Source organism: Capricornis sumatraensis, chromosome 10 (genome assembly GCF_032405125.1).
Source record: "Capricornis sumatraensis isolate serow.1 chromosome 10, serow.2, whole genome shotgun sequence".
Lineage (NCBI taxonomy): Eukaryota > Metazoa > Chordata > Mammalia > Artiodactyla > Bovidae > Capricornis > Capricornis sumatraensis.
This window is the reverse complement of record NC_091078.1, coordinates 59841503-59856877: the sequence shown is the minus strand read 5'-3', so window position 1 is coordinate 59856877 and position 15375 is coordinate 59841503. Positions and strand designations below refer to the sequence as shown.

The window sequence follows — 15375 nt, the reverse complement described above, 5'->3', positions numbered from 1 at the left end:
GTGATGTAGTATGCATTGTTCTTTACACTTATTGGACCAATTATCTAACTTTTTCTGAGGGATAATAGCTGTCAAATTAGAGTGTTCTGAAACATTCTCAGCAGGTAACACGGCTAAGAAGTGTGGAATGGGGCCACTTAAATTTAGTGTTTGCCATGGTTCTTCTGCATGAAATGCAATGTGTTAAATTTGATTTTTTATAAAGCTAAAAATTTCTATGATGAATAATTGTCATGTTTACATAGTAAACTTGATCTTAAAAGTCAAAGTAGAGAGCAAACCAGTTCTTGGCTTTTATTAGTCTGATTTCAATTCTGCTAAGAAATTTGAGCCTCACAGAAAGTATAGTTTGTGTATCTAATTTTTTGGTATTTAATTTACCAAGTCATTGAAGGTTGTTATCATTGTATTAGAGAGAGTACCATTTGAGTAGTTTTGCTGTGTAAATTGTGTTAAGAGAGGCTGAGTGTTTTGTAGTTTATTTTCCTTCACACAGGCATGGATTGATTGAGTTTAAAATACGGTATTTCACAAAGGTAGTGAAATAATACACATTAATTAAATGATTTTATATTTATTTTATAATGTTTAACTAATATTCCATGTGTCTTAATGATTGAATAATAACCTGTGTTAATTGAGAAATAATCTTTTGAATTTAATTAGTATTGTTAGTTAAATTTTTAAAATTGCAGTAAAAAACATAAAATTTACTCTCTTAACCATTCTTAGGTGTAGTTGGTAGTGTTAAGTATATTTGCATTGTTGTGAAACAGAGCTCCAGAACTCTGTCATCTTGTTAAACGGAAGCTCTGTATCAACTCTACATTTTGGCTGTTGGGTTTTATTGAAATCTCCGCTTTGGTGGGTCTCCTCTGACATTGAACTGGCAGAGGAAGGGTGGCGTTGCTTCGTTCCTCCCCTGTTGGTGTGGAAGCCCAGATTACCCTGTGGGCTTCTGCTGACACCCCAGTGACGTGGCGGAGCTCCTCCTTCCTGATGGGCAGGGGTGGGAACCCAGGCTTCCCACCGCCTTCCCTGATGCCTTCCTGGCTAGTGGGGGGAAGAGCTCCTCATTGCTCTTCCACTGACACTGGTTGGGTACAGGTGGGTGCCCCATTGCTAGCAGAAGGTGGCAAAGGCAGAGCCTCTCATGATGCCATCTCAGCAGGAGTGGGGAGAGGAACATGGGTGCGAATATGGGTGGAGGTCTGGGCATCCTATCAGTATCTCTGCTGATACCATGGTTGGGGCCAGGGGGGCTTGTTTATTGCTGGGTTGGGATGAAAGTCCCAGCTCTCCTTGTGGTCCTTTCTGTTTCCCTGGCAGGGAGGAGTGTTGGATGCCTTGTTAGAGTCACATGAGGGTGGGAGTCTAGGCTCCCCTCTTGCCCTTTGCTGAAAGGGCCATGGTTTTTTCATGGTGCTTGGCTGAAGTAAAGTAGCCATTGTCTGAATGTTTTTGAGCTTTCCAGGCTGTCCCTTTCCCGATCTTCTGGCTTGAGAGAGCCGATGTTTCCTTTGTATTTGTGTGTGTGTGTGTGTGTGTGTGTGTGTGTGTGTCTGTCCGTCTGTCTGGTTGAGAGAGCTGATGTTTCCCCTGTATTTGTGTGGTGTGTGTGTGTGTGGTGTGTGTGTGTGTCTGTGTGTCTGTGTCTGTGTGTCTGTGTCTGTGTGTGTGTCTGTGTGTGTCTGTGTGTGTGTTTGAGAGAGCTGATGTTTCCCCTGTGTGTGCACGCACACCTGCACATGCGCTATTGGTGTTTCCGGACTGCTGCACTATCCAGCACCCAGTATGGGATGTATGAGGCGGAGTAAAACCCCAGCAAACTCACTGACATACTCATCTTCAGGTGCCGAGGCCTCTAACCGTTGTACATGTTGTCTGTCTTGTCCTGTAGTCTTTAAAATGTATCTGTGTCCATTTAAATACGGTGAGTTGTCATTTAAAAGATAAGGTTCTATTTTTCATTAATTAAAACAATCTACCATTATATTGAACATTTATCACAGACTAGACACTTAATGATTTGTAACCCTGGGTTATTCTCAAATGAGACTTAGTGCCTTGAGTGATTTTGTCAAGTTGATGGAGGTTATAAATGCTAAAGCTGATGCTCAGGCCAGACAGTAAGCCAAGAAACAGAATAATTTCGGATAGTGTTGGTGCTCTGAAGAACATTGAATAGGATGATGTTGATAAGATGTCTTGTAGGGGGATGTGTGCAGGGGGTGGAGCCAGACACCATTTGCTGGGGGAGGGCAGGGGGAAGTCATGGAGAACCTCTGATGTTCCAGCTGAGCCCTCAATGACAAGAAAGAGTGTGCTGTGTGAACATGTGCAGGAAGGACTCTGTACTTAGTTCAGCTTCCCTGAAATGTGAGAATTCCTGGGGAGACCCTGGAAGAGAAGGAAGAGCAGCAGTGCTGTCCACAGTGAGCAGTGGGGAAGGGATGCAGAAAGAGGCAGGGAAGTAGGAAGAAGATCCAGCTCGTGTAGGGCTGTGATATTGGCTTCCCTTAGGGGTTTGACACAGTGGCCATAGTTTTATTTTTACTTAAAAAAGAAAAATACAAATATGTGCATGTAGGTGTGTGTTTTAGGGGTTATTATTGGTAATTGTGTTTTTTCCAGGCGTTGCTTGTTAAAAGGCTAGAATGAGTGGAAGAGGAAGAGGCCCAGGAACAGATACCAAGCTTACCACTTCCAGCTGGATATGGGAAGAAAGAACCACACCTGTCTATTTGGGGGACTGTTGCCTATGTATTGTGGTAGATTTTTGTGTTGAAATTCAGCCCCCAAAGAGGCCCCTGCCATTCCTTTTAAGTGAGAGAAATTACTGTTTACTGCATAAAATTTAGAAGAACCAAAAGAAGAAAACAAAATAGACTATAATCTCACTGCCCAGAGCTAATTACTGTTGCCATGTAGGTTTATCTCTTTTAGTCTTCGGTTCATATGTCTGTGTATTTTATGCACACATTTATAAAATTATGATTGAAGTGTGTTGATTTATGATAGTTAGGCATCTGTCTTTAAATACACCCTAAGAACATTTTAAAAATAAGTTTTCATTTTGTGGCGTATGGTAATTGAACCCTTCTCCCACTGTTGAGCTGTGTGCCTCTGACTTTGTGGTTTGTACTCAGGCTGATGCCGTGAGCATCCTATTTCCATGCATCTTTGTGTCCACTGCTAATCAGTTACCACAGGTGTTATGCATACTTCGAAGCCTGTGCATAAATAATGCTAAATTATTCTCTGGAAAGGTAGACGATGAGAGTACTGTTTACTTGTAATTTAACCAGCAGTCATTAAGACACATGCTATATTTATCATACAATAAAACCTAGCATTTAGGATTGCTTGATTAGCAGCATAGTTTATGATTTATAGTTACTTGCAGTTTGTCGGGATTCCCAGGTGGTAAAGAATCCGCCTGCCAATGCAGGAGATGCAGGTTTGATCCCTGGGTCGGGAAGATCCCCTGAAGGAGGAAATGGCTACCCACTCCAGTATTCTTGCCTGGAAAGGAGGAGGAGCCTGGCAGGCTACAGTCCATGGGGTCACAAAGAGTTGGACATGACCGAACACGCACATGTGTGGTTTGTAATTAATCTCTCTGATTCGCCATTTGAAATATGTAATTGTAGCCATGTTTTCATGTTACAGTAGATTCATTAGGTCATATTATTATTACCTTCTGAATAATGTTTATGTTCTTGAATGGACATTGGTGTGTTCAAAGAATTTAACTTTGCAGTATCACCTGCATTAGCTACCTGGATATCATTGTCCTCAGACGATTGTTATTCAGCAGCCATGTGCATCACAGAGCTTGATTTATTTTGTCGTCATCTTCAAAAGGATCTGCTTGCCCATAATGTGCTAAATGCAGAAGATTCCTTTATTGAAATGAGTGTTAGTTCTAGACTCTGTGACGTGAAAGTGAGTGTTCACAGCCGTGGTACAAGGGGGCTCTCTCTGTTACAAATCATGCATTCCACATATTCTAGTAATTAGAAAAATTGGGCAAACCAAAAAATGAGACCTGTTTTTCTGCCCTGTTTCCAAAAAAAGAGAAAAAGGACAAATGAAACTCTTCATAGGATACTTTCAGAATCCTTGGTAGACAGTATTTTGTATGTAATTCTTGAATCATCACTAGATGTAGGGAATTGATAACCTTTTCACAGTTCATTTGAACTGCTTGAGTGACTCTGGATGAGTACCTTCCAGAAGGCATGCCCAGGCATAAGAGAAAACCTTGTAAGTTATGTGTGAGGTTGTTTACCAGTCTTGTGCCATATAAACTGATTTTTTAAATACCTGGTATATTTTCTGGTTTTATGTTTCAGTCTCTTCCAAGCTCTTATGGCGTACAAATGTTTGATCTTAAAGATCTGGGGCTGGAGGAGGTTGAGGGTGCTGTAAACATGTTTCCTGATGTTTTACCAGGGAGAGAGATACTGGATGAGGGCATTGCAATTCTCCTTAATTATAGTATCTAGAAACTAAAAGTAGCTAATGTCACTTAGATTTATTTGTATTCAGTTCAGTTCAGTCGCTCAGTCGTGTCCGACTCTTTGCAACCCCATGAATCGCAGCACGCCAGGCCTCCCTGTCCATCACCAACTCCCGGAGTTCACTCAGATTCACATCCATCGAGTCCATGATGCCATCCAGCCATCTCATCCTCTGTCTTCCCCTTCTCCTCCTGCCCACAATCCCTCCCAGCATCAGAGTCTTTTCCAGTGAGTCAACTCTTCGCATGAGGTGGCCAAAGTACTGGAGTTTCAGCTTCAGCATCATTCCTTCCAAAGAAATCCCAGGGTTGATCTCCTTCAGAATGGACTGGTTGGATCTCCTTGCAGTCCAAGGGACTCTCAAGAGTCTTCTCCAACACTACAGTTCCAAAGCATCAGTTCTTCGGTGCTCAGCCTTCTTCACAGTCCAACTCTCGCATCCATGCACGACCACAGGAAAAACCAGATCCTTGAGTAGACGGATCTTAGTCGGCAAAATAATGTCTCTGCTTTTGAATATGCTATCTAGGTTGGTCATAACTTTTCTTTCATTCAGTTCAATTCGGTCGCTCAGTCGTGTCCAACTCTTTGTGCCCCCATGCATCGCAGCACGCCAGGCCTCCCTGTCCATCACCAACTCCCGGAGTTCACTCGGATTCACGTCCATCGAGTCCATGATGCCATCCAGCCATCTCATCCTCTGTCATCCCCTTCTCCTCCTGCCCCCAATCCCTCCCAGCATCAAAGTCTTTTCCAATGAGTCAGCTCTGCATGAGGTGGCCAAAGTACTGGAGTTTCAGCTTTAGCATCATTCCTTCCAAAGAAATCCCAGGGCTGATCTCCTTCAGAATGGACTGGTTGGATCTCCTCGCAGTCCAAGGGACTCTCAAGAGTCTTCTCCAACACCACAGTTCAAAAACATCAATTCTTCGGCGCTCAGCCTTCTTCACAGTCCAACTCTCACATCCATACATGACCACAGGAAAAACCATAGCCTTGACTAGACGGACCTTAGTCATGTTTATAACTCTTATGAATGTTAGGATTTAGTATTGAAAATCCAGAATATATGGAATATAGAGTACAGAAGAGTAAAATGCTTAATATTCCCAGAATAATCTCATCAAAATTTTGTAGATACTTTTCAAATTGATATTTATTGTGTGTTTGTATGTATATTAATACATTAACATATTTCCTTTTCCCTGCTGCCACATGCACGTGCTATTAGAATCTTTTTACAGAAATTAGATCGATCTGTTGAAATTAGATCGATTGTTTGTTCATACTTGTCTCTTTAGTGATGTTAGGAATGTGTGTGTAGCTCAGGGTAACCCTTCAGCATTGTTTCTAGCGAGTTCTGGTGGTCCATGATGTGAAGGTGCCCCAGTGCTTTCCCGCAGTTAACTACTGCACATTTTAGAATCCTCCCCCCGCTTTTATTTTGGCAAGAGAGAGCATTCTTATGACTCAACTCTTTTGTGTGGACTTCTGTAATTATTGCTTTAGGAGAAACTCTTCAGTAAAATTAAGCTGTCTTAGCTGCTCCTCTGAGAGTCTGTCACCACGGATTTTATATTCAGTGTCTTGGGTGTTCTGTTACAGGGACCACAGGTAGAGGTATGAGCCCGGAAGGGGTCAGTTCCCATGAGCTCTTCCTGAAGAATCTGTCGGAGAATGAGCTTCAGACAACTGAGCAATGTTTGAATCAGCTAAGAAGACCAAGCAATGTGAATCAGGATGATTGTTTGATACTAGATGTCATTGCAGGTTTAGAATGGCAGGCTACTTTCTTTCCCTCCTTCCTTCCTTCCTTCTTCCCTCCTTCCCCCTCTGCTTTCATGTGCTTATCTATCTATATACACATATATGTGTACATACATACATATATGCATGTCTATAAATGCATACAGGGAGAAGGGGGAAAGCATATGAAAATTGTAGTAAACTGGTGTACTGCTTTGTAAAAAACAAAGTCACCCATGTGACTTAAAAAAATAAAAGCAGATGTTAAAATCCAGTGCCTCATTCTTGATGTTAGAAAACTGAAAGTATATAAAACTCTGGGAACCCTGCTCTCCTCTATTTCAATTAATTGAGCTTAGTACACTCACATCAACTTGTTTACGCGTTATGTGGATTCAAACATCTGCCTCAGTGATGTGTTTTTTTCCCGTGAGGTGTGTGACCTTGAATGTGCTTCTTAGCTGCACAATCAGTGATGCATACTTTGGCACTTCATATGCTTTGGGGTCACTTAACAATTTAAACATTACTTTTTAAGAGTCATACCATGTTTCAAGGTGCATTTGTTCATGCTCATTGGTAAGATGATTTCCTTCTGGGTGTTACTGCCTACGGATACCTTTGTAATTTGTGCCTGATTTGTTAATTTTAACAGGAGCTGCTGTCCATTTTTATTTCAGCAATCTAGTTTGACTGAAGCTGTTTCAGGTTTCATATTTTGACCAAGTAGTCCAACAGTGATTAATAATAAACCAGAAGGTGCTTATGATGTTTGGAGGTACTATGGAAGATCACTATGAAATTTCGATGCTTATAAAACTTTGAAAAATCTGGAAGCCAGTCAGCTCAGGTTTTGTTTTTTTGTTTGTTTGTTTGTTTGTTTGTTCTCACAAAGACACTAAGCATCCTGACTCAAAGGTTGTGCATTTAAAATATGGTAATTAGTTAATGCATATTAATAACATGAGTTTGTATTCACATTTTTCATCTGTCTATGTTAATAAATGTGTTGTATAAGAGACATTTTACTTAGATACTTGGTCAAACTTCAAGGAAAGTGTAATCCAAAAACAATTCTAGTACATTTTTCACTTCCATCAACATTAAATGGGAAAACTATGTCAGTGTAGTTATTCACACACATGATTTCTCTCTCTCTCTCTCTTTTTTTTTTTTTTTTTTTGAGGCTACTGTCATTTGATGGCCAGGCTGTGCTAAATGATTTTTACCTATGACAGTTGATTGAAACAAATCGATTTTACCTTTGGAGATTTGCAGGAAATAAATAACTTTGATGTTCTCTACGTCAGTGTTATTTTTTTTATATTCATTTCATAATTTTGTCTTTATGATATGTACTGGAGGAATTTTTATCCTTTTGCTTAATTTTGATCAAGATACCACTTTGTGATGTAAACTTCATATCTTTCAACCAATTCCTCACATGGTGAACATTTCATAACATCATCTTTATGTTATGTAGATATGTCTGTTCTGAAATCACTGCCAAGAACCATTTGACTGTTGGACAGAAGCTCTCCAATCTGTGATTTGGGCTATAGACCTCAACAGCTTCTGCTTTTTTTCCTCCATGTGTAAAATTTAGTTGTGTTGAGCCAAATGGTGAGATGAATTTAAATCAAAGATGAATACATAGTGGATTGCAACCTGCAGTGACCCGGGGTTATTTTGACTCTCTGAAGGTGGTTTTGATTATTCATCCTTGGCACTAGTCTTTGCCTGCAGCCTGTAATCTTATTGTAAGATTAATACTGTTCTAGAAGTCTGGTGCACGTTGCTTAAGATTAACTATGGTGCCCTGGGCAGTTAGTTTTAGGGAGTCAGTCAGTACTGTTCATTTAGTTTTTCTGAAATGACAAGATGAGAATTTATTTGGGGCATAATGTGCTTTTAGGTATATATCCAAAATTAGAGCCTGTAATATATTGCATCTTGTAAGGGACTGGGAATTATGGTGTTACAAACACATCTGGTATGCAATTTTTTATCTTTGTTACTTGCCATAGTTTTTCTAGTTTGTTTCACTCAAAATCATAAGCATTATTTTAGTTTTCCAAGATTGTTAGTAATGGCTGCATAACAGTCCATCAATAAGACATAGAGTAGACCTCATCATGACTTCTTAGTGACATTTCTGTGTTTTAAAATTATAACTGTTGCTGTACAAAACTTTCATTGCACCTGGAAAAATTTCCTCTTTCACTGTATACTTAAGCTATATTTCACTTACCTCTTGCTGTGTAACTACTCAAAATGTAGTGGCTTAAACAAGACCAGTAATTTATTTATCTCACCAATCGGTAATTTAGGCAAAGCTGGGAAAGACTGAGAATAAACTTTCCAGAAGGCTCACTCAGACGACTGGCAAGCTGGTGCTTGCCATTCCCTGGGAACCCAACTGGGCTGTGCCTTGGGATCCTCAGTCACTTTCCGCATAGGGCCCTTGAGGGCTAGTAGGGCTTCCTCACAGCATAGCAGCTGGGTTCCGAGAAAGAGAGTGTCTCAATAGAACCAGACAGGAGCTGCATGGCCTTTGCAAACCTGGCTTTGGAAATCATGCAATGTCTCTTCTGTGATGTCTCTTTCCTACTCCACCTGCCCTCCTCACATGATCATTACTTGATATAATGTTGCTATTCAGTCGCCCAACTCTTTGTGACCCCATGGACTGCAGCAGGCCAAGTTTCACTGTCCTTCACTGTCTCCTGGAGTTTGTTCAAATTCATGTCCGTTGAGTTGGTGATGCTATCCAACCATCTCATCTTCTGCTGCCCTCTTCTCCTTTTGCCTTCCATCTTTCCCAGAATCTTATGATTTAACAAATTCCCTATTTTGGGATGTTAAGTTTGTTTCCTATTTTTGTCTATCTTGTGAACTCTACATAAGCATTCTTGTACTTAAAGCTCTTTTGATTATCACTTTGTTACACTAAAATTCTTGAGATACAACAACTGGGTCAGAAGAAAATAACAATTTTTTAAGGCTTTGGAGAAATGACAGCTCACTTTCCTGCCAGCTAGAGGAAAGATTAAACACTTAAACTTTCATTTTTTTCTTAACTATGTATTAATTTGTCAGTCTGTCTGTCTAACTGTTCACCTGCCTGCCGGTGCCGGGTCTTACTTGTGGCACATGGGATCTTCGCTTGTGGCCTTCTTAGCTGGGGCATGTGGGAGCTAGTTCCTTGACCAGGGATCGAACCCAGACCCCCTGCATTGGGAGTGTGCAGTCCTATCCACTGAACCACCAGGGAAGTCCCACAAAGCTGACATTTATTTAACGTAGCTAATTTAGCCCTTTGCAGATTTTTCAGTTGTCCCTGTAATGTTCTTTGCTGTGAAGCAGAACTTCCAGATTCTGAATTGGCAGTCAGGCATCATGTCTCTCTAGGCTCCAGTAATCGGAATCCGTTTTTCAGTACATGGCTAGTGGATATTTTCATGGTCCTGCAGTTATGCACGGGTATGTGTGAGAGTGGTGTCAGTGTGGGCAACAGTTTGTTGTTTTGATCTATGGACTTCACTGTATAAATTAGAACTGAGAGTTGACTGTGGGGAAATGGGCTTTCTATTGTCAACTGGAAAGGTGAAAACCGGTCCATTACTCAAGGCCACCTTGGTGTTGATTCTGTTTTTCAGCCCAGTTGATGAATTAGTTTGATTATTCGGTCCAGGATCTAGGTGAGACTGATGACTTGTTGTTGTTCAGTCGCTCAGTTGTGTCTGACTGTTTGCAGCCCCATGGCAGCAGGCCAGGTTTCCCTGTTCTTCAGTGTATTGAGTTTCAGCAAGCTCAAACTCGTGTCCGTTGAGTCAGTGATGCCATCCAATCACCTCGTCCTCTGTCACCCCCTTTTCCTCCTGCCTTCAATCTTTCCCAGAATGGGGGTCTTTTCCAATGAGTCAGCTCTGCATCAGGTGGCCAAAGTATTGGAGCATCAGCATCAGTCCTCCTAAAGACTATTCAGAGTTTATTTCCTTTAGGATTGACTGGTTTGATCTCCTTGCAGTTCAAGGGACTGCCATGCCCTGTAGGCATGCTATGTAGGGCCACTCAAGATGGATGGGTCTTAGTGGAGAGTTCTGATGAAATGTGGTCCACTGGAGAAGGGGATGGCAAACTACTTCAGCATTCTTGCCTTCAGAACCCCATGAACAGTATGAAAAGGCAAAAAGACTGATGTATAGATATAGATATATCTCCATTTAAAAATAGAAGCCTGTACATGGCTGTGTAAGCACTTCCTGTCTTCCAGTATAGCACCCAATGTAAAAGCACTTTGGCAAAAAAAAAAAAAAAAAAATTGAGCTGCTTACATCTGCTTGGACACACAATGTCACTCCTAGGTGCTTGCCTCTGCCCAGGACTCTCAGGAACTTAAAGTCCTGCTCTCTGTTACCATCTTTGTAACAATCCAATTCCATATTTCTGCCTATTTATATCCATTAACCCTGTGTGTATGTGTATTCCATTTCTTTGCATATCCATAGGCTCCCAGAGTGATGCAGTCTTTTTGCTATAAGAGAATATGACACTAACACTTGTCAACACTTATTCCTCTGTGTTGTGTTAAACCTTTAAGTAAAGAATGTTATAGAAATAGTAGAGTAGGAAATGGCAACCCACTCCAGTATTCTTGCCGGGAAATCCCATGGACAGAGGAGCCTGATGAACTACAGTCCATGGGATTGCAGATGTGACTGAGCATGTGTATATATGCCCACATATATATAGAAATTGAGGTTTTTCCCTGTGTCCCATATTGGCTGTTGTTTTTACTTTATGTCTGTAGGACCTCAGTTGTGTAGACTAGAGGTGTGATCTTTGTGTGTGCAGGTTTGCTCAGAAGTTCATGCAGACATGCAGTCGTGACTTTGAGTTCTAGTTATTGCCTTACTTCCAGTCATGTGATGGGTGGTTAAGAATCAGGCTTTGTTGTCTGTCTGACCTGGATTTGAATCCAGTTTTGCGATTTGGGGCAAAGTGCTTAACTTTTTGAGATTTCCTTTTTTAAAACAGAGATAATATTGTTACCCTTTCCAGCTACTTTTCAGGTTTAAATGAGATCATACATTTTAATAACTTGGAATAGAGTATAGCACTAAAATAGAATTTCAAAACTGACAGGTGATGTTGTTTTATTTTCTATTTGGTTATTATAATCTATTGACCTTCAGAGTTGCCTGTTCTGTTTATTTGTTTCATGCTTTCTCAAAAAATATTTTCATGTCTCACACAGGACTTTGTCTCTACAATTATCCGTTTACTGGACAGCCCGTCCACTTCCATCAGAGCCAAAGCCTTTCTGGTTCTTTTATATATTTTGATTCATAACCATGAGATGCTGCTGCTCAGCTGCCAAGCAAGGTAAGATTTTTTCTGATTTTGCCAATGACTACAGTTTGGTGCCTGTTTTATTAGTAGGGTTTCTTGGCCCCTATGGACCTGATTATTGAAAATTATTTTCCTAGATTTTTCCAAGGGTTTAGTTTTTCACTTATCACCCCTGCTTAGAAACACTGACGTCGGCTGGTGGTTAACTATTATGAATTTCCTAGGTCTGAGTACAGTGTGTTAAGGTGTTAAAGGTAGGGTGTTAAAGGTGGTTCTGGTTTGCATCTTTGTAAGTGAAGAGGAACTAAAAAGCCTCTTGGTGAAAGTAAAAGAGGAGAGTGAAAAAGTTGGCTTAAAGCTCAACATTCAGAAAATGAAGATCATGGCATCCGGTCCCATCACTCCATGGGAAATAGATGGAGAAACAGTGGAAACAGTGTCAGACTTAATTTTTTTGGGCTCCAAAATCACTGCAGATGGTGAGTGCAGCCATGAAATTAAAAGACGCTTACTCATTGGAAGAAAAGTTATGACCAACCTAGATAGCATATTCTTTTTTTTTTTTCTGATTTTTAAAAAATTTTTATTTTTACTTTATTTTACTTTACAATACTGTATTGGTTTTGCCATACATTGATATGAATCCACCACGAGTGTACATGAGTTCCCAAACATGAACCCCCCTCCCACCTCCCCCCAATATCATCTCTCTGGATCATCCCCGTGCACCAGCCCCAAGCATCCTGTATCCTGCATCGAACATAGACTGGCGATTTGTTTCTTACATGATAGTATACATGTTTCAATGTCATTCTCCCAAATCATCCCACCCTCTCCCTCAGAGTCCAAAAGTCCGCTCTACACATCTGTGTCTCTTTTGCTGTCTCGCATACAGGGTCATCATTACCATCTTTCTTAATTCCATATATGTGTGTTAGTATACTGTATTGGTGTTTTTCTTTCTGGCTTACTTCACTCTGTATAATATATTCAAAAGCAGAGACATTACTTTGCCGACTAAGGTCCGTCTAGTCAAGGCTATGGTTTTTCCTGTAGTCATGTATGGATGCGAGAGTTGGACTGTGAAGAAGGGTGAGCACCGAAGAATTGATGCTTTTGAACTGTGATGTTGGAGAAGACTCTTAAGAGTCCCTTGGACTGCAAGGAGATCCAACCAGTCCATTCTGAGGGAGATCAACCCTGGGATTTCTTTGGAAGGAATGATGCTAAAGCTGAAACTCCAGTACTTTGGCCACCTCACGCGAAGAGTTGACTCATTGGAAAAGACTTTGATGCTGGGAGGGATTGGAGGCAGGAGGAGAAAGGGGACGACAGAGGATGAGATGGCTGGATGGCATCATGGACTCGATGGACGTGAGTCTGAGTGAACTCCGGGAGTTGGTGATGGACAGGGAGGCCTGGTGTGCTGCGATTCATGGGGTCGCAAAGAGTCGGACACGACTGAGCGACTGAACTGAACTGAAGGCATTGTTGACGGGTGGTTTGGTCATAGTTCTCATTACTCTGAGGTTCTGGACCGAGTCGCTGAAAGCCCAGAGGAAGAGGGGCATCTGGGGTATGTGGACTGGCCCTCCACTGGGCGGGTCTCTCGTGGTTACCGAGTCTCACCTCTTCTCTCCAAAAAGAGAAGCGTCTGATGTACCTCAGGTTCCCTCCAGCCTGTGATGCTTCTCGATTAATGTCTTTGAACCTGTCTGGCCATTTGTTACATCCCAGAGGAACCTTGAGCACACGGTTTACTGTCTTATTTCTTGACCTGGCTTTTTACTTAAGGTAGAATACTGGGAAGATTCTAGAATTGCTGAGATGGATCTTGATTAGGGATTGGAACATTTTATCCTGCAAACAGAGAGTACATGTTTTAGGATTTACCAGTCAAGAAGCAAAATTGTGAATATTATGCATGTACTTCTATTACAAGAGGGAAGACAAATTGTCACAAATTTTTTGTTGACATAATTAAAAATACACTACTCGCAATCTATCCCTGGGATGGATTGGCAGATGCAAACTATGATATATAGAATGGATAAACAAAGTCCTACTCTATGGCACAGAGAGCTGTATTCAGTAACCTGGGATAAACTGCAATGGAAAGAATATGAAAAATAATGTGTGAATCACTTTGCTGTACAGCACAAATTAACACAATATTGTAAATCAACTGTTTCACTGAAGTTAAAGAAAAAATATATACTGCTAATAATTGAGTACATACTTTTTGTAACATAGGTCTAATAATGGGAAAGCTAGAATTCTTTTGGGGAGAAGAGTTAACATTTTGCTTAATTAGGGGTCAAAGTGAGAGCCCTTATTATCAAATCTGATTGCCAACGTTCCTGTTGGTGCTGACCCCTAATGCAGTTTTATGTTTCTTATCTTTGAAAATGTCTTTTCGCACAGATGGGTTCTACCACATGTCAGTATCAGTTCATGGGCACATGACTTTCATTGAGCATATTCATCACTTCGAAGGCATTTGTAGTTTTCTGTTAGATTCTTCCTTATATCGGTCTTTAGCCTGTTGTCACATCGCAGGTGAACCACTTCTTGGTGTGGGTCTTGTGCAGGATGCTAAGAAATTTCCATTGATTCTGATCTCTCGGGGATCAACCCTTTGTTGTCTTATGTCCAGTTGAGGTCTGATGTCTCATATGTTTTGTCTGTTTGTTAGTGGTTATAGACGAGAGGTTGTGCCCTGATCCTGTGAGCCCATCACGGCTGGAAGCAGTAGTTGCTCTTACCTATCAGAAAAGACCTCATCACTGTCTTTGCTGCCTCTCCTGTCTCCTTGTATCTACCATCATTTTCCTCCAGGACAGGTAATACAGTTTCTCAACAGGTGTTCTTCCATCATTTCTTAGACTCGTAGTCTGGCCTCAGGGTCTCTTACACAGTGTGAATCAGCTTTTGTTTCTTGCCTGTTCACATTCTCCTCATAACATCCTGTTGAGCTGAAATAACACCCCCGACTCTGTGGGCTGCTCTGTCTGAGTTCATCTCACGCCCGCCCGCCTCTCAGCCCTTGTGTTCCGCAGCTCCTCCTCGCGCCCCCTCCAGCCAGCCAGCTGCACAGTTCTTGCTGCTTCCTGCGCACACTTGCTCGTTACACTCCCCTCTGGTGTTCCCTGTGCCCATCGTGCTCTCCCTGCAGCTGGGTGCTTGGCTGATTTCCTCAGCTCATTCAGGTTTCTGTTCAATCTAGTGGTCACTGCTTCTGAGAGCCACTCTAATCACCCTATCTCAAATTCCGCTCCTCACCCCAATTCAGAGACTCTCTAACTGGAAAGAACTGTGAGAGCCTGAGTGGGACAGGCTTGGTCCTCCTAGAAGTGACTGTGATTTCTGTGCCCCTGAGTGAATATTTAGGAACTTTGGCCGTGGTGGACAGATGGTGGCCTGAATGCACACCCTAACCCCGACCCCTACTCTGCCCTCTCTGGAGAGAGAAGGGGCAGGGTGCCTGGAGGGTGAGGCTTAGCCTTGCGGGAGAGGTAAGTGTGAGCCCCATTCTTCCTGTGCTGTGGGCAGAGACACGAACACTCTGTCCTCTAGGCCTGGGGGAATAGCAGACCTCAGGTCTTCTGTTGGGTGCAGAATGCAGGTGCTATTGGTGTCCTGTCCCCAGGGGATCCACAGTGGAGCTGCCTTGGGGGCCAGTCTGCCCCTGACTGAGGCTGCAGGGGGGTGATTTCATTTTCCAGCACTGGGAGAGAACACGTCCCCT

The 15375-nt window shown here is 41.9% G+C and overlaps 1 protein-coding gene across 1 annotated transcript in view; it reads left to right on the top strand.

The window, feature by feature from the left end:
• ULK4 (unc-51 like kinase 4) overlaps nucleotides 1-15375 on the top strand; it is a 489483-nt gene that overhangs the window by 103329 nt on the left and 370779 nt on the right. Inside the window, exon 21 of the mRNA XM_068982354.1 lies at nucleotides 11533-11660. Coding sequence (XP_068838455.1) covers nucleotides 11533-11660 — 128 coding nt within the window. The remainder of the gene's footprint in view (nucleotides 1-11532; nucleotides 11661-15375) is intronic.